Source organism: Pipistrellus kuhlii, unplaced genomic scaffold (assembly GCF_014108245.1).
Source record: "Pipistrellus kuhlii isolate mPipKuh1 unplaced genomic scaffold, mPipKuh1.p scaffold_m20_p_31, whole genome shotgun sequence".
Lineage (NCBI taxonomy): Eukaryota > Metazoa > Chordata > Mammalia > Chiroptera > Vespertilionidae > Pipistrellus > Pipistrellus kuhlii.
In genome coordinates, this window is record NW_023425531.1 from 6,566,791 (window position 1) to 6,590,582 (window position 23,792).

The following is a 23,792-nucleotide window of genomic DNA, read 5'->3' on the forward strand; positions in this document are numbered from 1 at the left end:
AACACATGGCTTAGGGCCCAGGCTGAGCCCTGAGGGGGGAGGGGTGGGCCCCTCGGGCTGCTCACCGCTGCTCAGAGAACCTGTCCTCCCTGCCCCCTGCCCTGGGGCCTCAGCCAAGGCCCCCTGCCCAAGTTCGCAGTGCCAGCCTCGCAGGCTCAGGGGAGAGTGGCTGCTGCCAGGGGCCTTTGGGCACTGGCTTCAGTGAGCACGAGGCTGACCCTGCCCGCAGGCTGGCCACAGGGGCCCTGGTTTCTGCTGCCACAAGCCCGAGAACTCTGAATGCCAGGGCCCGGGACCCCCCAAAGCTGAGCAGATGAGGACAAGGGGCCCCCCTGCCCCTGGGACTAGCCCTTGGCAGGCTGGGCTGGACCATGGGCACACCTGCTCTGGGGTGGGCGGGGAGCTTCCGGGCCTGCAGCTGTTGGTCCCCAGGACAGACATGGCCTCCCCAGCAACAGCTGGGCCGGAGGCTCCAGAGCCAGGAGAGCCCGGAGCCCAGGCCAGCCCTGCTTGGGATCAGTTACAGGGGCTGCAGATGCTGGGGGACAGGAAGGGAGGAGAGCAGAGGAGGGCAGGAGAGGAGAGACAGGGGGGCGGGAGAGCTGCGTGAGGCAGAGTGCAGTGAGCCCTGCCTGGCCTCTGGCCGTGGGCGTGGCACTAGCGCTGCCCTGGGCGGGAGGCCACTTACACAGACTCCTGGGGCCGCCCCCTCCCGGGGTCATGCTGCTCACAGGAATGATGTCCAGCGTCCCCTGGTCAGCTCGGAGTTTGTTCAGTGACCAGGTGTCCCCAGTCCAGGTACCCCCTTGGGCGGCACAGGGACACTCAGAAGCTGCCCCCACCCCTTCCAAAGGCTGGCATCTCCTGACGGGACCAGCCTCCTGGAGGGCCAGCAGGTTAGTGTTAAGTGGCCTCAATGAGGGACCTGGCAGGGAGCTGTGGGACTAGGAGCAGCCTGCTCCCCCCAATCCCCCCCCCCCCCCCGTGCTGCATGCCAGGATGCACGGGCCTATGGCAGGTGCTCAGCAAATGTTCCAGGAGTAATTGGGCATTAGCATGGCACGGCGCTGACCGCACAGTGTGGGGAGTTACTCCCGTGGGTGCCCGTCTTGCTTCCCGCAGCCTGAGATGGCAGGAGTCAGGGCTCTGGTGGGTGCCTGGAGCCTGTGGGGAGCTGTGCTCCTCCCCTCCCACCACAGGGACCCTGGTGACCACGAACTGGGGCTTCCCCAGTGGCCGTCTGACTACACAGGGATTACCCCCCAACTCCCCCTCCTTCGGTGGTGGGACTTGTGTGGAAGTCTCTGCTACTCTTCTTGCTGAAAAGTGAGTCTGCAGATGTCCCGGTTCACCCTGCCAGTGGGGACACGCCTGCCCACCAAGGGTCCGGGGTCAACATAGCCTGGCCGGCCCCAAGCCCTTGGCCTCTTGGGAGCTGCCCGCCTTACCCGCCTCCCTGGCCACAGCTCCCGACAGCCAATTCAGCGAAGGACAGGCCAACCGTCAGGACCAAGGACTCCCTGGCTTGGGCGAGCGGGGCCAGTTTGCAGAATTTGGGGATTTTGAACCAGCTGCTGTGGCAGGTGTGGCCAGACTGGCTGAGCGAAGTCCACCCGCCACCGGGAAGGTCGCCAACCAGCTGCTGGAGGGTGTGGGGTGGCTGTGCTGGCCACCGGCCCAGGCAGCAGAGCAGGCAGAGGTTGGACGAGGCTGGGGGCTGCAGGAGGGCCCGGCACCCCATGTGGGTCACCACCAGCCCTGCCAGAGCAGAGTGGGCGACCCAGATCCTCCAGCCCCTAAGGCAGGCCAGGGCGGTTGGCCAGACCTGGGTCTTGGCCTGAAGCCCCATGTTCTCAGTCCGACCTGGGAAATACTAGCCATCACCTGGGGAGGACGCACAGGGAGAACACCCCTTCCCTGAATCTTCCGCTCTCAGCTGGGGCTGGACACCCCCTGGCTGTGTCAGAGCATTTGTGAACTGCTGGCGCCCCCCAGTGGCAGCACTCGCTTTGTTTCCAGTGATCTGAACTCTCTGCCGTGTTAGTGGCAGGTTTAGGGGGCTGTAGTGGAGGAGTGGACGGAGAAGTGGCCGGGTCAGGTCAGGGTTCCTAAATCAGGCTTTAAGACAAGGTTGTTGGCGCCAGCAGGAAACCGGATAAGGTGGGGGCTTAGCATGGGCCCCGGGAGCACTGGGCAAGCAGGAGCCTGCGTTACACAGCCTCTGGCCTTGGCCGGGCAGTTATACTGCATATTAATGGCCCCGGGCCTGCCATGTGGGCGCACCCAGAACCCAGCTGTTCTTCATGTAGGAATGGTGAGCTGGTCCCCAAGGAGTGGGCAGAGGCGTGCCCTCCTCAAGGAAGCCCCACCCCTCCTCCCCTGTTCTGTCTGCACCACTGGAACTGAGGGGAGGGGAGGGAGAGGGAGAGGGAGGGGGAGGGCAGCGTGCTGAGGCTCTTGCCACCGATCCCCAAGGGGGCTGTGGGGCAGGGAGGGGGGCTGTGGGAGCACTGGGAAGGACTATCCAACTAAGGGGCCCCCAGGGACCCCAATATAGACTTCAGGAGGTCTCAGAGGGGACGCACTTGGGCCTGGAGGCAGGCCTAGGGCAGGGCTCTCTGGGAAACTTCTGGGGGAGCGGGCAGGAGGGACAGTAATTGTGACCCCCATGCTGCCCATGAGACACTGGGGCTCAGAGAGGCTGAGTGACCAGCTGAGGCCACACAGCCGGAGGTGCTGGGAACGCAATCCGTGCCAGGCCATGGGCAGGGCCATGGGAGAGACTGTGGGAGACTGAGCTTTGGTCCTGGTCGTGGGGCCCTGCGAGGGACTGTGGGGGACTGGGCTGCGGGCAGAACTGTGGCAGGGGCTGTGGGGCAGACTGTAGGGGCCACAGGTGCCCTTGGCCTCATTCTCCTAACCCTGCCATCACCTCATTCAGGAAGGACTGCGGCAGGGGCAGCGGTGGCTCCTCGGTGCCCACTCAGCCCTGAGCCCCGCCCTTCTGCTCCGCAGTGACCATGGTGCCCAGCAGATGTCGCCAGAGACCGGCAGAGACAATCACCCACTGTGTCTGATTTCACCCCCTCCCTGGTGAGTCCCCAGGGCCTGGGGGGAGAGATGTGGTGGAGGGAGGGTGGAGAGAAGGGGTGAGAGCGGGAGGGACACTCCCTGTCTAGGGGCCCGTGGGGCAGGGCTCAGGTCCTGGCTCCGGCATCCCCTGACTGTGCAGGGGTGTCAGTTCCCCTCCAGGGGGGTAGAGCAGGGGGCTGAGTCTCTCAAAAGCCCCAGGGGAGGAAGTGGGTCCTGAGCATCCTGTTGCCTTTCCTTCTGCTGTCCCTGCCTCAGGAGCTGCCATTCACTGCCAGGGAGGGGTCTAGGCAGGGAGGGAAGTGTTGGGAGGAAGGGGAGAGCTGGGAGGTCATCCACGCCCTGGCGTCCAGGACAGGTCGAGAGGACATGGAGGGGACATGGAGGTCCCAGGAGAGAACTTTCCATGGGGGATTGGTGCAGAGGAGGGGCAAGGGGGTGTGCACGCCCTACACCCGCCAATCCAATTGAGGGAGGGGTTGGGAGGAGCAGATGGGGGATAGAGGGCCCTGTGACACCCTGTGTCTGTGTCCCCATTTCTTCCCCCTTTCCTCATTATCTGGGCTCCGATCAGGCCCGCCTCCCTTCCCTTCCAGCTGCGCAGAGAGCCTCTAACCTGTCCTGGGCCAAATGCCTGCATTTGTCTTTGTGACTAATGATCACAGTGCCCACCTGATGCTCCTCGGATCCGGGCCTCAGGTTTGAGGCGGCTCGGAACATCCCCTACCGAGCGTGAGCCCCTAAGCGCTACCTCGGGGCCCACCTACTCCCCTGCCTGCCTGGGGTGCGGGGAAGGGGCTTGTGGGCGAACGGGGCCCCGTGCTGACCTGACAGGCTCAGGGGAGGCAAACACAGAGGCCTACAGCAACCACAAAGGATGGTCTGAGATGAAACTTTAACTAAAGTGATGGTGGGTACTTATACTCTAGGCCGGTATCTTCACTGACAAGGTCAGCCTTTACCTTAACTGAACCTGTGTGTCTTTTGGCCTCCATGGTAACATGACCTTGAAGTGTCTGGGTAACTTGTAACTTTCCTTTTTCTGTACTCCTTGGGGCACAACCTACGGTGCTGGGAGCCAGGACAGACACCACAAATTCCTTCATTATCCTGTTATCGTTCCTGCACCCACCTAAGTATGTGTCCATCATTTCACTTTTTATCCAATCCCAGAGGTTTCCCCGCTTTGCTTTCTCCCACCTCCTTAATCTATCACCAGTGGATTTCATGTAACCCACCTATGTCCCTTTCCTTTGACTGCAATGTATAAATACAGATACAACCCGCCAGTCTCCTGAGCCTTATCTCATTTCACTGAGGTTCTGTTTCCCCGCATATGTCGACAGTTTTATTGTGAGTTGATTCTTTACAGGTTTCAATGTTTTTTTTTACTCTAAAGGCTCAAGGCTGAAACCCCAAGAGGGGGAGCTGCTGACTCTGAACACGCCCCTCTGCCCTCTTTGTCCGGGGCGGGGCAGCAGACAAAGTCCTGGTGGCAGCTGCTCAGTCTCTCTGCCAGGGGCTTGGGTGAGGGGTGACTTGGCCTGGGGACATTGATGGCCACTTCTCAGCAGCCAGGACCCCCTCCCAAAGCCTGACCACCTGAGAGGGGAGGGCTCCAAAGCTGGGGAAGGTTAGGGGTACGGGGTGAAGGGGGGGGGCAGGAGGGCTCGGGTTCCAGGCCACCTCTGGGCCAAGCCCCCCTAATGAAGTTGGAGGCAGTGGCTCTTAAATGCCGCCAGGAAGCTCCGGGCTCACAGAGCTGATGTGCAAATGGATTGTTTATCAGCATCCAGGAATGCTGCCCAGCCACCCGCAGGAGCTGACACCCGTCACTCTCGACCACCAGCCCAAGGCCTGGCTCTTGCTGAGTGGACAAGAAAGCTGGCCTGGCCCTTAGGGGTTACCCTTCTCTGAGGAACCCTCAGAGAAGTCTCCCCAGGAGCCCAGCAGCTTGGCAGGTGGGGTGGTGGGCACAGCCCCACTCCTGGACTGTCTCCATTGGGCGTTGGCTGGTACCACCCTCTTCCTTGTGTTCCAGGTGGTCCCTTCCAGGAGGGAGGGAGGAACCTGCCCTGAGCCCTGGGGAACTGCAGCCAGAGGCCCTGGGACTCAGAAGCTGGTGGGGGACGGAAGGCGGGGGGGGCTGAATCATGGTCTCTAAATGATGTGTCCAAGTCCTCACCCCAGTGACCATATTGGAAATAAGGTCTTTAGGTGTGATCAAGGTAAGTCATGGTCACACTGAAACAGGGTGGGCCCCAGTCCAATGACTGGTGTCCTGGCAAGGAGGAGGAGACGACTGTGGGACGACAAGCAGAGGGGATTCTGGGTGACACCGCTACAGGCCACGCACCAGGAGAGAGGCAGGAAGCAGCCCCCCCCCCCCCCCCCCCCCGCCCAGGCCTGCCCCATATTGATTTTGACTTCCAGCTTCCAGAACTGAGAATAGAGCCCCGTTGTTTTCAGCCCCAGTTTGTGGCCCTCAGCTACAGCAGCTGTGGGAACGTAACACAGGAGACTGTGAGCAGGTGTGCGGCCCCAGAGCCTCGGTTTCCCCATCTAGCCCCTTCGCCACAGGGGTGACTGAGGTTCAGGAAGGCGCTCGGGGCCAGAGCCCCACCAGGCGCCTTTCAGTCTTCGCTGTGGCCCATGGGGAAGCCTGGTTTCAACCTGGTGCTTCTCCTCCCACTCCAGCCCCGGAGGCATCACAGGGCGCCGGGCCCTCTGCCCACCGGGCCTCCGATCACCACTCAGGTTCTCATTGAATTTGGCAAGACATCAGTCACCTTAAGAGGCTGTGGCCTCCACGTGTGGAGCTAACCGGTGACTCCGTGACTTGGACCTCGCTGGGCACAAAGCCGGTTCCACTGTCACCTGGAATTGCTGGCTGCAGGGCGTGTACCCATCAGCCAGGCATTCTCCTGCAGCCCATCCCTTCCCGGGCCTGGCCCCAGGTCCCCTGCCGCTGTGGGATACGTCTGGGCCTCGGTGAGGTCCCTGGGTCCCTGCAATGTGGATGTCACTATTAGGCTAGAAGCTTCTTTTGTCCACGTTGGCATGAAGATGTGCTACTGACCAGCTGGCATGTGGCTGCTTTGTGGGGCTACTTTGAAGAACTCCCCTGTGTGATGGCTCCTGGTGGGCCATGGCTGCGTGGTCTGCAATAACGTCTCTCCTTTATGCCTGCAACTGCCCCTAGCAGAGAAGGAGCTGTGCTCCGACAGTCACACCTGCTCCAGACGCTGGCCTGGCCATCTGCTTGTCTCAGACATGGAGCCAGCAGCTCTGCCCTCTTGCTGGGGTCTAGCCAAGGCCACCAACTTGTATGAGACACTGGTCCAGTGTCTCCTTCCAAGATGATGTGGGCTGTGGGTGAGGTTGAGGACAGAGTGCAGGGAGAAAGGTACCCACAGGTGGCACCATGCCATCTGTGGCTAGTGTCTCCCCTGGCACCAGGCCCACCCTGGATGGAGTCTGTTAGCCGAGTTAGCCAGCCACAGGAGGTTGGCTGTGGGAGCATACAGACCACCAGGGGGCAGCTCCTGCATTGAGTGTATGCCCCCTGCTGGTCAGTGCGCATCATAGCGACAGGCCAACTGGCTGTTTAGTGGACCAGTCGTAATGGCCACTTAGGCTTTTTCATATATAGCTATCACCCCGATAAATTTAATTTTAAAACAATGTGGGTGGGGGCAGTTGTTGCATTAAAGGGGTGTGTGCATCCTGCGTTGGGGCTAAATCCTCTGCCTCTTTGCTTGTCTTGGTTTGCAAGGACCCCTGGCTCTGTACAGCATGTCAAGAGCCTGCAGGTACTGGGCAGTGCCCAGCTGGGAGATGTGTCTATGCTTCTTCTCTGTCTTCTGTGCATGTCTCTTGCTCCGGGACCTTCTCCCTCCTCACCCTCATCTTCCTCTGTACTAACTGGCTACGCAGTCTGTGGGCCCTGTGCCACGGGAGAACGCAGGGCCCTTGTTCAAAAACCGGGGCAAAGGGGCCACCAGCGGTCCGAACACGGAAAGTGCTTTCCTTTCTCCTGCAGTCTCCCCCAGGGGGCAGTGTTTTCACTTGTTTAAAGAAGAAGGAAAGGTTTAAGGGATGAGCACAAATTTCCTCATTTATCTCCGTATTGTATGATGTCAGTTGTCAGTACCACGGAAAGAGCATTCCACTCATCAGTAAAATCGCCCAGTTTGCACCATGTGTGCTTCATGGGCATAGATACACGTGTATTCTGTTACCAGATTAGCGAAAACATGGCACAGACCTGGCACAGCTGCTCTGATTTCACTCCACTTTCACGCCCTTCAGCGCGAGGCCTCGGTGAGGGAGGAAGGACGGGGCGGCCGGGCACGGGGGTGCGTCATCACTGCAGTGCGATGGGCTCCCACAGGAAGCAGCACGAGAAAGAGGATGTGACGGGTCCCTGGCCACGTGTGTTTCTTAGGACACCCCTGCCTTCTTGTTCTGGCAGAGATGGGGGCCCCTGGCTGTCAGCAGCCCTCCCTCCCTGCCTCTGCTCAGCTATAGACATAACCCTTCACCTGTGTACTGAAGTGTCCGCTCCCCGAACTCATGTCCACTGGGAACCTCAGAATGTGATCTTATTTGAAAACAGGGCCTTTGCTGATGTAATTAAGGATCTCAAGATAAAACCATCCTGGGTTTTAGGGGGGCCCTATGTCCAATGACTGGTGTCCTTGTAAGAGGAGAAGCGGTCACAGAGGGACACACGGACACACAGACACACAGACACACAGACACACAGAGCAGATGGCTGCGTGAAGAGGGAGGCAGAGGTGAATGGTGTGGCTCCAGCGAGGGGGTGCCCCGATACCGGAAACCGGAAGGCCAGGCACTGATTCTCCTTTAGGGCTCGGAGGGCGCGAGGCCCTGCCAACACTTGGCTGGTCTCGGACTTCTGGCCTCCAGACTGCGAGACACCACATCTCTGCTGTGCTCAGGCCCATCTGTGGTCCTTTCTGATGGCAGCCTCGGTGCCTTAGACCTTCTTGATCGTGAACTCCGCGCAGCTGGACCCACCAGAGCTGTGTGCTCAGGGCTGTGCCCGCCGATGCTGCATGTCGCACACACCGCCCCTGCTCCCCCCGTTCATCACGGTGCCATCAAACTCACTCACAAAACTCTGGCGCAAAGGTCAAATGATTAGAGATATTGAACGGCCACAGCAGAGCATTCAACCAAGCCGGGCGCCGGCGTGACTGCAGGGCTGCATGCTGGGTAGGAAAACCCTTCCGCAGCACGCGGCTCTCCGCACAGTCCGCACTCCACTTCAGACACCTTGCGACACACCCAGCAATCCTCAGGCACCAGCTGGGAGCCCCACAGCTCCACCTGACACTCCCTCCCTGGGGATGGCTGGACCCAGCAGGGAAAGGCTCCGTCCCTGGGACGGCTCATACAGGAAGCACCTTCAGGGCCAGCTGCCATCCAGGGGGTTCCCTGTGCTCTGAGGAACCAGCTATGAGTACGGAGAGGGTGTTTACCTAGAGCTGCTATAGCCGGGGCGGGCGGGGGTGGGGGGGGGCGGCGGACGGGACGGTAAGCCAGTTGCAGGGGTCCTCAAACTTTTTAAAGTGGGGGCCAGATCACGGTCCCTCAGAGAGCTGGAGGGCCGGACTATATGAACTACTAATTCCTACTGTAACACCTCGGCTGCACTCACTGCCCAAAAAACCTGGCGGGCCGGATCAGACTCCTCTGCGGGCCGCATGTGGCCCGCGGGCCGTAGTTTGAAGACGCCTGGTAGAGATTGAAGTCAGGCTGGGAGGGGGAGGCGTTAGCTGGAAGAGGGGCCGATGCAGGAGTAATTCTCACAGAGCGGGGCCCTGTGTGGTGGGCTTGGGGAGCACGCCAGCTTCCTCTGACAGGCCCTGGGTTGGAAATGGGGGGACACAGACAGCTCCTGTCACCGAACAAGTCCTGACTGCTCTGGGCAGAGGCTGTGGTCCAGCTTCCTGGGCAGTTGCTGCCCGGTGTGGGTCAGAGTCCCCTTGTCCTGTGGCTGGCACTGTTCGTGTCTATATCCCCTCTCTTAACCCTCAGGCCCTGGGAGAACAGCCCTGCCGACCAGCTTCTTCCTGTACCTGGCGTCCCTCCCAGTCATCTCCTCTGAGCATTTTCTGTCCCTGCCTTGGGGGTCCAGGGCGATGAAGATGGACAGCACTCAAACCCACCAGCCCAGGCACTCTCGGACCCATGCTGGCCCCTGCAGCCTGCACTGGCCGGGGAGCAGCAGCTGATGTTGCGGAGCCCCCTCTGGGACTCCTCCCCAGAGGCCCTGGGACACAGCACCCCCACGGGGTGTCGTCTCTCTTTGTGTCACCTCCACCTCCTCTCCCCTCTTTGGCATTGGGCAGGGTTGGGTGCCACCTCTGCCACCTGCTCCCGGTGCCCGCAGGAGGAAGGACAATCACCGTTCCTGTCTGTGTGCCCAGGGGGCAGCACTTGCAGTTGTTCCTGAAGCTCCAGCCCGTGGAATGGCTCGGGCTCAGGGCAGGCGCTTGGCAGGTCTCTGCTGGATCAGTGGTCCAGCAATAGTCCCACTTCGTGTCACGGCTGAATGTGGAAGCTCGCCGCCTGCCTCTTCCCTCCCGTGTCCTGTTTTCCCACCCCGATGCTGAGTCAGTGCCAATGCCCGTCCTGAGGCCACACTTGAGCCTGAGGCCATACTGTGCCTGAGGGCCGGTATCTCACACGGAGCGGGGAGGGGTGGCCCTGGAAATGGACAAGTTGCCTTCTCTACTATCAGAGCAAGCTCCTTCCTCTGCTCCCTGTACTAACTGTTGGGAACTTTGTTCCTTCATCCTCTGCTCGACTATGCCAGCTATAGGGTCTGAGTCCCTCTGCCAGGAGCTGGACCTTCTTGACAAAGAAGCCACGAGAAGTCATGGGTGTATAAGAGAATCTTTATTGTAGGAGCCAGTGGCCAAGTAGCCATTGCTAACAAGGAGCCAACAGTTCTTCAAAGCAAAGTCCCACATAGCAGGTAGCCGCACACTGCTGGGTAACAATGCATCTTTCCTACAAAGCATTGGCCTCCTACATGGGAGCTAGTTATATGGGAGCCATCCTTAGATCCACGGCCTCACCAAGCAGCCACGCCAGCCTTCATCTGAACTAGCTATTTGCTGGTTAGTACCATGCTTCATACTACTTAGACCACATGTGTCAAACACAAGGCCCGCGGGCCAAATCCATCCCGCCAGGCCTTGCAATGTGGCCCGCACCGCGCTGTCATCACTGCACTCTGCTGCGTTTCCATCACAATGACAGTTTATGACTGTTCAGTAAACCATTCGGCCCGCGATTTAGGCTGGATTTTAGATTTTGGCCCCTTCTCTGATTGAGTTCGACACCCCTAACTTAGACCAAAGAGGGTTCCTTCCAAATAGTGGCCTCAGTCTTTTGGGTTATAGAAGGGCATGCTTGCGCAGTGCATAGATTGCTGAATCTTGGCACTTGAACACCCTGATTAAGATTCCCGTGCTCAGAGTGGCCTTGGACATCCCGCGTACTCTAGACAGGGCCCCCCACTTACCCTGCCCAGGCTGAGCCCAGCAGGTCCCAAGCTGCGGGTGCAGAGACTCAGATTCAGCCCACCTTTGTTCCGTGCCCAGCCCAGCTCATACCCTCTCTGAGCCTCAGTTTCCCCATTTTCAAATGAAGAGCTGGGACTTGCCTCTCACATTCCCAGGCTGCACCCCTATCTGGTGTCTGGCCTGTCCCTCTTCCTTCACAAGCCCCATGTCTGATGCCACAGGCTCTCTCCCTTGGGCTTGGCCACTGGGCTCCATCCAGCTTCTGGACAACCTGAGTGCTCAGGAAGTGGAGAGCACTCAAACCCACCAACCCAGGCGCTCATGGAGGTGGGCTGAATCTGAGTCTCTGGACCTGCTCAGGACACCCTGCTGTCCCCGAATGGAGGAGCACTGCAGGAGTGGGGCGGGGACAGGCAGGTGCTGTCATGTCCGAGGGGGGCTGGGGTGTCCTGGGTGTGGCTGTGCAGCCCAACTGGGACCAGGCTTATCCTAGGAGAGCTCCTGGGAGCCCAGGCTTGGCCTCAGCTCTGGCAGGAGCTGGATTGTCCTGGAAGAGCCCTCTAGGTGACTTTGCAGCCCTCCCCCCATAAAGCAGAAAGTGCACACCTGAGAGGCCTGAGCCAATCAGTGCCCCTGGGTGGTACATGCACACCTGCCAGCGAGGGGGGAGCTGTTTTTTGGGGGAGGCAAGCGGGGTCTCAGCAATGGAGGTGGCGGTGCTGGATGCCAAGTCTCCAGGGTCCAGTCTACCCAAGTCCCTCCTTCTTCCCTTCTTCTCTGCCCTCCCAGCTGGGCCAGACTCCTGGCCCCTTTAGCAGGGGCTGGCTGCTGGTCCCGCCTCTGTCCCGGGGCCTGAATGGAGCCTGGCCCAGTGCCCAGAGAGCCCCATGAGGGAAGCCTCCCAGCACCCCTCCCCCTCCCATGCTGAGGGCTGGGCAGCCTGGGAAGCTGCATGTGCATGCGCCTCCATTTGAAGGAGATGCTCACTGAAGCCTAAAGACCAGGGCTAGCAGGAGCTCAGGCACCTGCAAAGGCCCTTGCCTCCTGTGAGTCCACAGTGTCTGCCCCTCTGCAAGGTGGAGGGGCAGACACTTGCTCCCAGCATGCACACCTTCTGCAGCCAGGACAGACATTGCCAACAGATGCGGTCTGGGAACAGCGGGCGGCCAAGGGACAGACAACCCACGTGGGGCGGCCCAAGGCGCTTCCTGGAGAGAGGGGCATGCAGCCGGACAGGTGACTTAACTGGGGAAAGGGAGATGGGGTTCACCAGGCAGGGGCACAGCCAGGCCAAGGTGAAAGGCAGCATGCCCATTGGTGGAGTGGAGGGAGGGCCAGCTTGGCCAGAGGACACAGAGTGCCTCGCAGCTGGCAGGGCCCGCCCCAGCTTGGGGACCCTGGGGACACAGACAGGGGGGCCTCTGGGTGTTTCCAGGTGAACTGGAGTCTGTCTCTGTTGCTTTTGAATAATCACAGGAGCCTCAGCAGTGTGGCCAAGCCTGGCATGGGTGGTTGTGGGAGGTGCAGACGTGTGTCCAGCAGCCTCTGGCCTTGGCCTCTTAAAACGGGGGGCCCCAGGCCAGGGAGGAGTTCACAGCTAGGGCGGGGGTCCCCATGCGAGGGGTCCAGGGATGGTCCTCGGGGAGTCCATCGGGCTGCTGTCCTATTGCCATGGCTCCTGGCTGCCACTAATCCTCGCCCTTCTCACCGCCAGCTCTGGGGTGACCTCTGCAGTGTCCCCAGGCTTCACCTCCCTTGAGCCTCCTGGGGCTCAGACTCGGGGCTGAGAGGAGAGGGGGCTCTTGCCAGAGGCCTGGGGCAACAGGGGGAAGTGGCCTTAGAATGGCCAGGCCGCCTCTGGGCACCTTCCTTCCTTTGCCAACAAGGGCCTGGGTGAGACCACTTTGGTGTTAGGGTGTTGGGGTGCCCCGACCTGATCCTGGGCTGCGACTGGGCCAAGCACCCACTACCCGCAGGGCCGTGTCAAGACAGCCTATGCCTGTCCCCTCCTCACCCCTGCAATGCTCCTCCATTAAAGGGGCAGCATGGGGCGCCACTCTCATACAGGACTCTGCACCCCCAGGATGCTGGGATCATAGAAGCTGCTCAGGGAGCCCCAGAACTTGATGGGGGTCTCTGGATCCAGAGGGCAGGAATGGGGCCAGCACAGCCCCTGGCTCAGGTGTGCACACCAGGAGTCCCCGCCCACCCCCTGCCTGGGCGGCCACGTGGCCAGCTCACTTGCCAAGGGTCTGGGGTGCGATTTGGGAGGCGACCCCAGGAAGCAGGGGAGAGGAGTGGGGAGTAGGAGACAGGACAGGGTGTGGAATAGTGCACAGTTTCATCCACCAGGGAGCTGCCTCTCAATATCCTCTCACCACACTGTCTTTGGGACAGTCGAGAAGTACCTCCGTTAAAACCTGTTGGTTTGCCCTGGCCCGTGTGGTTCAATGGTAGAGCGTCGGCCCAAAAACCAAAGGGTCACAGGTTTGATTCTCAGTCAAGGGCACATACCTGGGTGGGGTTTCATTCCGGGCCCCAGTGCTGAAGACAATCTCTCTCTCTCTCTCTCTCTCTCTCTCTCTCTCTCTCTCTCTCTCTCTCCCATTCCTCCCTTCCACTCTCTAAAAAAAATTATCCTCGGGTCAGGATTAACAACAACAAGAAATCACTTTGGGTTTATCACCTTCGCTGCCACTCCCGGAGCTGCGGGAACAGGCCTGTCTGGTCAGCTCCCGGCGACGTCTGCAGCATCCAGCTCAGCTGGGCGTCTGGTGTCTGTGTGTCTCCCACCTACACACGTCCAGAAAGCTTGTGTGAATAGCTGGGCATGTGACAGGCCACATACGTGTGCACACACAGCCTGCTTCTCAGCTGGGAAGGACATGCAGCCTGGCCCTTGCTTGCTGCCCTCCTCCCACATGGCTGCCCGTCAGGCACCAGGACTATAGGATAACATGCGAAGGCCTGAAGAAGGCAAATGGACAGATGGACAGACAGAGAGGGACAGATGTGCTGGGCTTGGTGTTGCAGGGAGCTTAGTAGCTGCCCCCAGCCCCCATCCCATCTAGCACCAGCCCCGCGCCACCACCCTCCCCAACCTGCCTGCTTGCTGGCCCCGCCCACCCTGCCTCCCGCTGGCGCCCAAGCTCTGACCACGCAGCAGCAGGCACTGGGCTCCCGCCAGAGTGCGCCCTGCAGGTGAGTGCCAAGCTCCCGCCCCTCCTCCGCCCTCCCTGGCCCCTCCCACACCCCCATCCTGCGGGGAAGGGGTCCTGCATTTATCCTCCCTGGGATCCCACCGCCCCCGCCACCTGTGCGGGCGCCCCCTCTGCACCTCTGAGGTTTAGTTACCTTTGCCTGGAGCCTCTCCCCTTCTTCCCAGCCTCAGCCGCGCCACCCCACCCCCTCCCGCATTCCCCACGCCCTCGGCACCTGCTGGCTGGGACCTGGTGTGCCAGGGTCTGCGTAGAGGGTCCAGGGAGGTTGCCCACTGAGCCTCTCCCTGCTTGATCTCACCGCCGTGGGCTCACCCTGACTGGGGAGGGGAGGGCGGGGGTGGTTCGTGCAAGACTGTGGCTGGGATTAGGGGGTGAGGAAAGCAGAACACAGAGGGAGCAGGAGCCAATGCATGCGAGGGGGGCACTGGCGGGGGCGTTGGGGCCTGCCATTCTGAGGAGAGGAGGCACCAGTGTGGGGAGACGCAGGCAGAGCAGGTGCTTCGCTCTGAGTGGGGCGGGGGAGGGGGTGCCGCCCCTGCCGGCTGGAAACGGAGCACCCACTCCTCCATGGCTGGGCACCTGTGCTCTGGAGCCCTGCCCCCTCCCCAGAGGGAGCACAGGCCCTGGAAGTCCACCTCGGGGCCGCCTCCTCCCCTCCCCCGTCCCCCCCAGGGATCAGGGGGGCCTCCATCTGGCTGGCCCACTGCCCTGGCCGGCCCTCCAGCCTGGGGCCTCAGCAAGGCGAGAGCCAGGAGCTTGCACTGTCCAAAGTTTGAGGCAGATCTTGCTGCAGCTCAGACTTTCTGAGAACAGGCTCCCGGGGCGCCGGCCCCTTGGGGAAAGACTGGGAGCCTCTGGGGCAGAGGGAGGTGGGTAGCAGCAATGACGGTGACCCACTCTGGGTTTCTGGGAAAGTAATGGCCTAGACTTCCGGTAACATGCGCTGGGGCAGAAGGAAACATCCTGCAGGGTGTGCAGACCCCGGGGCTCCACCGGCAGGCCCCTCTGTGGATGCTCCCGAGCCCCCCACACCCGCCTCGGTCCCTCCCAGGAGGAAGGGATCTGGGTCCAGCCACAGGCTGCCATAGGGCAGATGGAGCGTGTTGGGGGGAGGGCAGGAGTGCAGTAGCCACTGGCTGCCCTCCGGGTGGGGGGCAGGCTGCCATCAGCTCCCCCTACAAGATGGAGCAGAGGCTGTAAAGCTCCTCCTGGAGGAGGCAGGCCAGGCTGGGGCCCCTCTGACAGTGCTGGGCCTCTCCTCTTAGCCTAGATGCCCCCCATTTCCCTGCCTCATATGTGGGTCTGCTACCTCCCAGGTGGGATGTGAGCTCCCATGGAAGATGGGCTGACTGTGCCAGGGGCCAGCCTGGGCAGGGCTGAGAGGCACAGGCCGGACTCACTGGCATGAAGTGCCGGAGCACTGAGGCCCAGCTCTGTGCCCAGGCCCCTGGGAGGCTCTGCCCACCTCTCCACGGAGCTGTGGGCAGGTGGGTTTCCTGACGCTGGGGAGGAGATGCTGGACTGTTTGGGGCAGGCGAGTGGCAGGATTCGGAGAACCCGCTGTGTGCCAGTCACTGTGGCAGCATCGTGCACACCGCAGCGTGCTGGCTCTGCTCAGAGGAATTGTGTTGTATAGGAGCCACCTATTGCGGGAAGCCAGGCTCAGAGGAGTGGCATGGCTTACCCAGGGTTGCTTGGGCAATGCGTGTGGGTATACTGGGAAGGGGGTGGAGGGACCACGGTGTGTTCCCTGTGCCACATGGGTGTGTTGGGCAGTTCCTTCCTGGTGGGAGCTGAGTCAGCCCCAGCATTGGTTCAGGGTCAGTTCCACAGAGCCCCTCCCCGCCATTGAACCCCCCATCTACTGGGGGAGGGGTCCCAGCGACAGTTTTTCCACGAATGTGTAATTTCGGTGACTAAAATTGCAACTCCTGAGTAACGGCTCTTGTGGAATTATGTGCTAAGAGGCAGATGCGGTAATAGAGGCCTGGTTTTGTCCTGCATGGCTCTTGAGTCTAACCCAGGAGGTGGGGTGTTTGGAGGGTGGCGTGGGGGTGGTGGTGAGAGTCTGCTCTGCCCACTTTGGGTTCTGGGCGGCCTGGGCACCTGGCAGCAGCCTCGGAGGAGCCCTGAGCAGCTGAGAGCCTCATGAAGACAAGGCGGGGATCTGGTTTAGAAGGAGAGGCCCGCTCAGCCACAGCGGGCGTGGAAACCCAGACCCTAGATATAATACTTGAGCCCCCGGGCCCACCGACACGGTGAACAGAGCACCTTGGGGAGCTCCTTCTCCCCACAGTGCCCGTTGGGGCCCACGTAGAATGGGCTCAGAGCCCCTTGGGTATTTCTTTAAACGTGAGTGTAGGAGGCTCCCCTCTTACAGGAGTGGGCCTTTGGCAGCCCTGAGTCTGAAGGACCCTCCTCCCAGGCGGGCACCCCTGGGAAGTGTGGGCTCTCCCAACCTGGCAACGCCCTCCTGACTGAGCTCGGAGCTCTGCCTCAGGGACCCCTTTGTCTGGAAATGCAGTTGTCCCCAAACATCATGCTTTTGCCCTTTTGGAATAGAGTTTTTGTCACATGCTTCACACCAGGACGCAGCACACGGCAAGGGTGCTTAGCGCCAGGAGCAACAATCCTGCAAAACGCAGAAAAGCCTCTCTCCCCTCCTGGCGAGGGATTCGGTGAGGAATTCTCCCGCTGGCTCCTGTGGCTCCTGAGCTGCGGGGCCTCCTGGTCCTCGGCTCCAGGGTTCCTCTTGCCTCCTTGTCGGCATGCTTCGGAACTTTCTCCTTTCCCTCAGTGCTCTGTAGGTCAACTCTGACCCTATGTTATACTTCCTTCATTCTGGTCCCCACAGGTTTGTGCTTTCGAGCAGGACTCTTGTCTTTGGTCAGTTCCACAGGGGCCCAGCCATCCTCTGAATGATGGGTCTGTGCCCTCCTCCAAGGGCTCAGAGCCCTCTGCCCTCTGCCCCCTCCTCCTCTCTGCACCGCATCCTGAAGAACTCCCTCCACTCCTCTTCCGGTTCCCTGATTCTCTCTTCAACTGTATCCAGACCATAATACACTTTTTTCTCCCCAAAACAATGATTTTTCCGCACCCAAGAGTTGCCATTTTCAAAAACATACACTTGCTCATTTACTTCTTAAACAGAAGCCACACTTGTTACACAATATTTTTATCCGTGCCTTATTGGGGATCCTAAACATATTGAACGTGTTCTGGACATGATCACTAAGTCACAGTGTTATTATTTCATCTGAAATGAGTCTGGTGGGCCAACCTCCCATTGTCTGGTGGGCCAACTTCCCACTGGTCATGCTTCCCAGCATCGGTCAGCCAAGCGAACTTGGCAAAGCTAGTGTGCTGCATGAGAGAAGAGGGTTTCTTTCTGCCATTGTCACCGTTATTTATTCTGGGCTTTCCCGCCCCCAACACTTGTCTATCAGATTTCAGCTGCCTCCCCAAACTCAGGACCAGCAGCTGGGCGCATCCTCTGTGCTGAGCTGACTTGGGGCGCTGTGGGCTAGCTGAGTCAGGCTCTAGGGAGCTGCTGGGCCTGAGTGGCCCTGGCTGGGTCACCATGGCCCTTTCCAGCCCTTTCGGGGTCTTATGCCCCCCTAACTCCCCTGTAACCATCGGGAGGGGACCAGGCCTTGCCTGTGGCCAAGAAGCCAGCCTGCAGAGGCTTTGCCAGTGTCCACCCGGCTCCCAGGAACAGTCCCCTTGTGAGCGGCATCCGTGTCATTGCTGTTGAACCCCAGCCGTGTGGTCCAAGCAGGGTTGAGTTGGGAGGGGGGGGAGGTGATAAGACCCTGAAAGGGGCTGGGAAGGAGGGCCCAAGACATCAGCTATACCTGTGTCCCCTTTCTCCTTTCCCTCTTGTCAATGGAGGTGTTAATTTTTCCATCATCACCATTTTTGCGAACTACCCTAAACACACAGAAAAATATGAAAACTCTACCACCCATACCTGCGTGCTGATCACCTGAGCGGCAGGTGTTCACGTCTCCCCGTCTTTGCCTCCGCTCTTTTTCTACAAAACCCCGTCACCCAGCCGAAGTCTCCCCGAATCGTCCCCTTTCACACTCTCCCTCCCTGTTCGCTCTCCCTGCCTCTCCTTCACGTGTGCCCTGCGCGCCCACACATGCATTTCCTCCCGCCCCGAGGCACGAGCTATAATTAGCTGTAATTACTCTGTCCACTTGGTGTTCCCTGTTTACAACGTGTGTGTGTGTGTGGGGGGGGTGGAGGGGTGTGTGTCTGTTTTGCCTGCTACCGCATGGCGGCCGCTGCCCGAGGCTGAGGAAATGCTGCCATTGCCGTGGAGGTGCCGGGCCCACCACAGAGCACGTGGGTGTGTCCCTCGAGGCCGCCATGACAGCACATCCTACAGCGGTTTCTCGGGTCATTTCCTTCCCAGCGACATCCCTGCTGCAGCGAGTGGGCTGGCAGCTGTGGGGGCCGGGAGACCAACCCCGCTTGGGCCACACGGCTGGGGCTCTGGCGCTCACCGGGGGACAGTGCTCCTGGGAGCCGGGTGGACACTGGCAAAGCCTCTGCAGCCTGAGGGCTGGCTTCTTGGCCACAGGCCAGGCCTGGCCCCCCCGATGGTGACAGGAGGTCACCCTGTAAGAGTTCGGCTTTGGGTTCCCGGGAGAGCAGGGCTCGGCAGGCGTGGCTGCACTTCCAGGGGCACCAGTTGCCGTGCCCGGCGATGTCTTGGCTGGCTCATTGCTCCCTCTGTCCCCAAGGAGGGTCCCTGAAAGTCCTGGAGGTGACACCTGCCATCCTCAGCCTCTTACCTGTGTGGTGGGGTCGTGGTGCTGCAGGGAGAGGAGCCAGCCAGGGAGGTGGGGCATCGGGGTGGGGGTGTCGAGGTGGTCCGGTCTCTGTGCGTCACTGCAGTCCCATCGGACGACACGTCGATGTCTCCGCTCACGGCAGCTGTCTCCCGGCTCCTTCCTCTCGGGCTTGTTTTCCAAACAATTTGCTTAATGTGATTCCCAGCCCAGTTGAACATGAGTAATCGTGTTTACCTTACGAGTGGGGCAATCCCGCGCCTCCTGGGGCAGGCGGGGCCCTCGGGGGGGAGGAAGGGCCTGGCTGTCCGATTAATTGCCCGCATCCTTCCTTCTGCTCCTGCAGAGAGGACAGCGCCCTGCCCTGGGTGGCAGCGATGGAGCCGCTGTTCGCCACCTCCAGGCCAGCCGGCTGGAATGCCTCGGCGGCCGCCGGCGGCACCGGTGACGGCGGGGAGAACGGGACGATGGCCGGGCCGGTGTCCTCGCCAGGGGCCCGTGCGGTGGTGGTGCCCGTGCTCTACCTGCTGGTGTGCGCGGTGGGGCTGGGGGGCAACGCGCTGGTCATCTACGTGGTGCTGCGCCATGCCAAGATGAAGACCGTCACCAACATCTACATCCTCAACCTGGCGGTGGCCGACGTGCTGCTCATGCTGGGGCTGCCCTTCCTGGCCACGCAGAACGCCGTCTCCTACTGGCCCTTCGGGCCCGTGCTGTGCCGCCTGGTGATGACGCTGGACGGCATCAACCAGTTCACCAGCATCTTCTGCCTGACCATCATGAGCGTGGACCGCTACCTGGCCGTGGTCCACCCCATCCGCTCCACGCAGTGGCGCCGCCCGCGGGTGGCCAGGCTGGCCAGCGCCGCGGTCTGGGCCTTCTCGCTGCTCATGTCGCTGCCCCTGGTGGTCTTCGCGGACATCCAGGAGGGCTGGGACACCTGCAACCTCAGCTGGCCGGAGCCCGTGGGCCTGTGGGGCGCCGTCTTCATCATCTACACGTCGGTCCTGGGCTTCTTCGGGCCGCTGCTGGTCATCTGCCTGTGCTACCTGCTCATCGTGGTGAAGGTGAAGGCGTCCGGCGTGCGGGTGGGCTCCGCCCGGCGGCGCTCGGAGCGCAAGGTGACCCGCATGGTGGTGGTGGTGGTGCTGGTGTTCGTGGGCTGCTGGCTGCCCTTCTTCATCATCAACATCGTCAACCTGGCCGTGGTCCTGCCCGCGGAGCCCGCCGCCGCCGGCGTCTACTTCTTCGTGGTCATCCTGTCCTACGCCAACAGCTGTGCCAACCCCGTGCTCTACGGCTTCCTCTCCGACAACTTCCGCCAGAGCTTCCGGAAGGTCCTGTGCTTCCGGAGGGGCGACGGCGCCGAGGACGCGGATGCCACAGAGCCACGGCCCGACAAGAGCAGCCGGCTGCAGGAGGCCACGCTGGCTGCATGCAGCTCGGAGGCCAACGGGCTCATGCAGACCAGTAGGCTGTGAGGGGAGCCGATGGGCCACGCCCGGTCTGGGGTTCCTGCTGGGCCAAGCCCTTCCCTGAGATTCGGGGACCTGCTGAGGTTGCTCCCCAGCAGCTTGAATACTCTCTGTGGTGTGAGGGCAGCTGTCTGGAAGGGGGCTGAGGCTGGTCCTGCCATGGCAAGCTGCCACTCCACCTGTCTGTTCTTGCTGGGCAAACTGGGGTTACGGGGCTTCAGGGGTGGGGTGGGTGGGAGAGGACCTGGGGTTCCAGGCAACAGTCAGGCCATCTCGGCCCTCTGGTCCTGCCCCGGCCTGTGTCAGCCTCCCAGGCCGGAGGATGGTCGTTAGTGTGACCGGGTGACCACCCTCCAGCCTCCACCCTCTTGTCAGCCCTGTGCCACCTGGTCAGCCACCTGGTCAGCGTCACGTGCTACACCCTGAAACTAAAGACTCCGATGTGCTGGCTTCTGGCCTGTACCCCCTGGCTCAGGCACCTGGGGGCTGGCTGACTTTGGACATGGCAGGTGTGAAGAACAGAAGCTGTGAATGGCCCAGGGCAGTGGCAAAGGGTGATGGATGCAGCTGGCCCACCTCTGCTGCTGCACTTCCCTTCCGCTGCCCACAGTCCCCAGGGGCAGCGAGGGGCGGAGCCATGGCTCCCATGGTGGGATTCGGTGGGGAAGGCACCAAGTGCAGAGGGAGAGGGAGGAGCCGAGGTGGGGGTGGACTGTCACCGCAGTTTCTGGGTTTGTGGGTGGGCGCACAGGTGTGCAGAGGGGCTCAGTGCAGGGGGCCTAGGTCGCTGGGAGGGGCTGTCCTGGGAGGGGCCAGTGAGGACAGGGAACCTATAGCTCTCTCTTCTGCTCACAGAGGGACTTTGGGCTGGAGAGGGAGGGGGATGAACGTAGAAGAGGAGAAATATCCAGACAGCAGCGGGGGGAGCGGCCTCGCAGTGCAAATAGCAGCCGGCCTAGAAAGGCTGTGTGGGCAGATGCAAATGCCAGCAAATGCCAGGCCCCTGAGGAATTCCGCACCCCCCAGACCAGAGTGGTCCCACCTGCCCTCCAGCAGTACCGGCAGTCCCCCTACTCCAGGCCCACACCTGGGGCCCATAGCTCACTGCCTGCGCCTCGCTGGGGTCCTGGTGCCGCTGGCCTCTCTCCAAGGCTGGAAGGCAAAGGACCAGGGCACAGGGCTGACTCCACCCGCGGACCCCCTGCCTGGGACAGCCCTGGCCGGTGCCACCTCACTTGAGCTTCTGTCTGCCCAAAGCAGGAACCCACCCTCAGGAGGGCACAAGGGGCAGGGGGAGCTGGGCCGGGCAGGGGAAGGCCAGTCAGCACGGCTGGACCCCGCTGATCCCAGACGGAGGCCAAACCCTGGAAACGTGGCGGTGTAAGGAGGGCGCTCGTGTTTGACAACCACTCTCCTGAATAAATTAGAGAATAAAGGCTTGACTCTTTCCCAGAGCAAATATTGTCCCCGGAGCCGAGAAGCCAATGCAAATCAGAGCTGGTGGACAGGAGGAGGCAGGACCGGCGTGGGCAAACACCAGCTAGAAGTGACCAGTGGGCACTTAGATGATGCCATAGTGGAAGGTGCAAACAATAGGTGTGAAAAGATGGGCCTTTGCGTTGGGCTGGGCAGGGGGAGGATCTGAGTTTGGCCTCTAAGGATGGGGGTGGGGGTCAGCTCCTTCTGTGGTTGTTGGGTTTGTGGACCAGGCTGCCTTGAGGGGCCCAGGCTGTCTCCACCACTCCTGGGCCCAGTTCCAAGGAGTGGGTGGCTCCTCCATGTGGGGTCCCAGAGGCTGGGATTGCAATCACTGGGCGCTGATGGCCAAACCCACCACCACCCACTCTAGGGGCCAGCATCCCAGGGAGGGGTGGGTGCCCCAGGAGAAACTGAGGCCAGCCCTACCTGCTGTCCCCACCCCAGGACCAGGCCTCCCTGGGATCAGAGTGACTCCGGGAGTGAGCAGATGGCTCGGAAATCTTGCCCAGATCAATTTCCCCTGATTGATTCAACTGCATGAGCTCCCTCCCCAAGGCCATGCCAGCCGAGGGTACCGTGTGGGGTGTACAGACGTCAGCAGCACCCTGACCTGTTCCTGCCTGTGAGGGGGGAGAGCGTGTGCCTGTATGTGTGTGTGTGTGTGTGTGTGTGTGGTGCCTGGGGCCTGATGGGCCCAGTGTCGGGGAGCCTGTGGGACGTTCCAGAGGATCCCGGGGAGCCTGTGGACACGGGTCTATGGGAGTGAGAAGAGGCTTGGCCAGTGTGGACAGCTGCAGAGGCCTGAGCGAGGGTGAGCCACTGAGCAGACGGGAATGAGGACCCTCCCCCTGGGCCTGCGAGGGCAGAGCAGGAGTGTCCCAAGAGAAGCCTGCGCCCAGGGAGCCAGGGGGAGCCCTGCTGCCCGCCCACACCCAGCACAGGCTGCGGACAGAGCCACCCCGCTTGCAGGTCCCGGCCCAGCCCTGAGCGGGGTGGGGGTGACCCAGAGCGATACCCTCTAGGAAGGGAGACCTGTTTTATGGGCTCTCTCTCTGCATCGATGGGTTTTATTGGCCAATGGGCTCCAGTGGCTTCCACAATGACCTTGCTCAGGAAATCCGGCCGCCTCTGGGGTGGGGCGCAAGGGCAGGAGGGCTCTGTTTGCCTGGCAGGGCTGGGCCCAGGGTGGGATGTGGTGCGATTGCAGGTGCTGGGTCCCCCCCATGAGGGAAGCCAAGGCCGCTCTGCCCTGTGATTAACTGAGGCTGCACTCCCGGCCCAGCCCCTGACAGCAGGAGCCATGTCGGGGTGCCCAGGTGAGGGGGTCCTGGGGCAGAACAACAGCGAAGGAAGGGGAGACATCGGGAAGGACTTGCCACGGAACCTGGGGCCACAGAGATCAGCAATGTCCTAACGACTGAATGATACGGAGAACAGGCTCTCCGCTGGCCACTGATCAGGGCTCCTGCAGAACCGTGGGTCCCAGGGCTGGATGGGGACGGAGCCCTGGAGAGACAGCTGGATCCATGACCCACCGCCCCTCCTCCACCCTGGCTGCTGGGGACAAGGGGCCCTCCCCAACCCCCCCCCCCCACCTCCTTTCCATCAATCCCAAGGGCACTGTCCTGCCTTGTGTAGACCGGCCGATGCCATCCCCCAGCTCCCAAGGGCTGGCCCAGCTACCACAGCTACCACAGCGTTGAAAGGTGTTTGTTGAATGAATAATTGATGTTGAATGATGGCGTCTCTGCCCAAGTGGGGACCTTACCATGAGGGTCCTAGACTTCCCAGGAGCCTGAGGGGGTGCCCCTCCCTGCCCCTGCCTGTCCTGGGACACTCATGCCAACTCAGGCAGCTTACTCCCCCTGTGCCAGGCCCTTCTTCTCCCCTCCTTCGGGCTATGTACCTGGCGATGAGGTGGCAGCTATACATTTGCCCGATTTGTGCTGATGGAGGTATGAGGGCATCATCTGGGCACCTGGATGGGTCCCCAAGTTGGGGGGACTGGGGCTCCACCTGAGCAAGCCTCCCTCCCAGCACCTCGGCCTTGGGGGAGGTCACCGGTTCTCTTCTGTGATATTTGCAAACACTTGATATTTGGGGGCGGGGTTATGGAGTGACTGCCAATGGGGTCGAGAGTTTCTTCGGGCATCGTGAGACTATTCT

General features: G+C 61.2%; 1 protein-coding gene across 1 annotated transcript; it reads left to right on the forward strand.

Annotated features, from left to right (window-relative positions):
* Positions 1 to 19,018: 19,018 nt before the first annotated feature.
* SSTR5 (somatostatin receptor 5) lies at positions 19,019 to 21,722 on the forward strand. Its single transcript, XM_036460270.2, has one exon. The coding sequence runs from the start codon at positions 19,050 to 19,052 to the stop codon at positions 20,151 to 20,153; it is 1,104 nt and encodes a 367-aa protein (XP_036316163.1). The 5' UTR covers positions 19,019 to 19,049; the 3' UTR covers positions 20,154 to 21,722.
* Positions 21,723 to 23,792: the final 2,070 nt, after the last annotated feature.

Coding starts and splice junctions, on each gene's coding strand:
- SSTR5 (XM_036460270.2), top strand. CDS start 19,050: ATGGAGCCGCTGTTCGCCACCTCCAGGCCAGCCGGCTGGAATGCCTCG.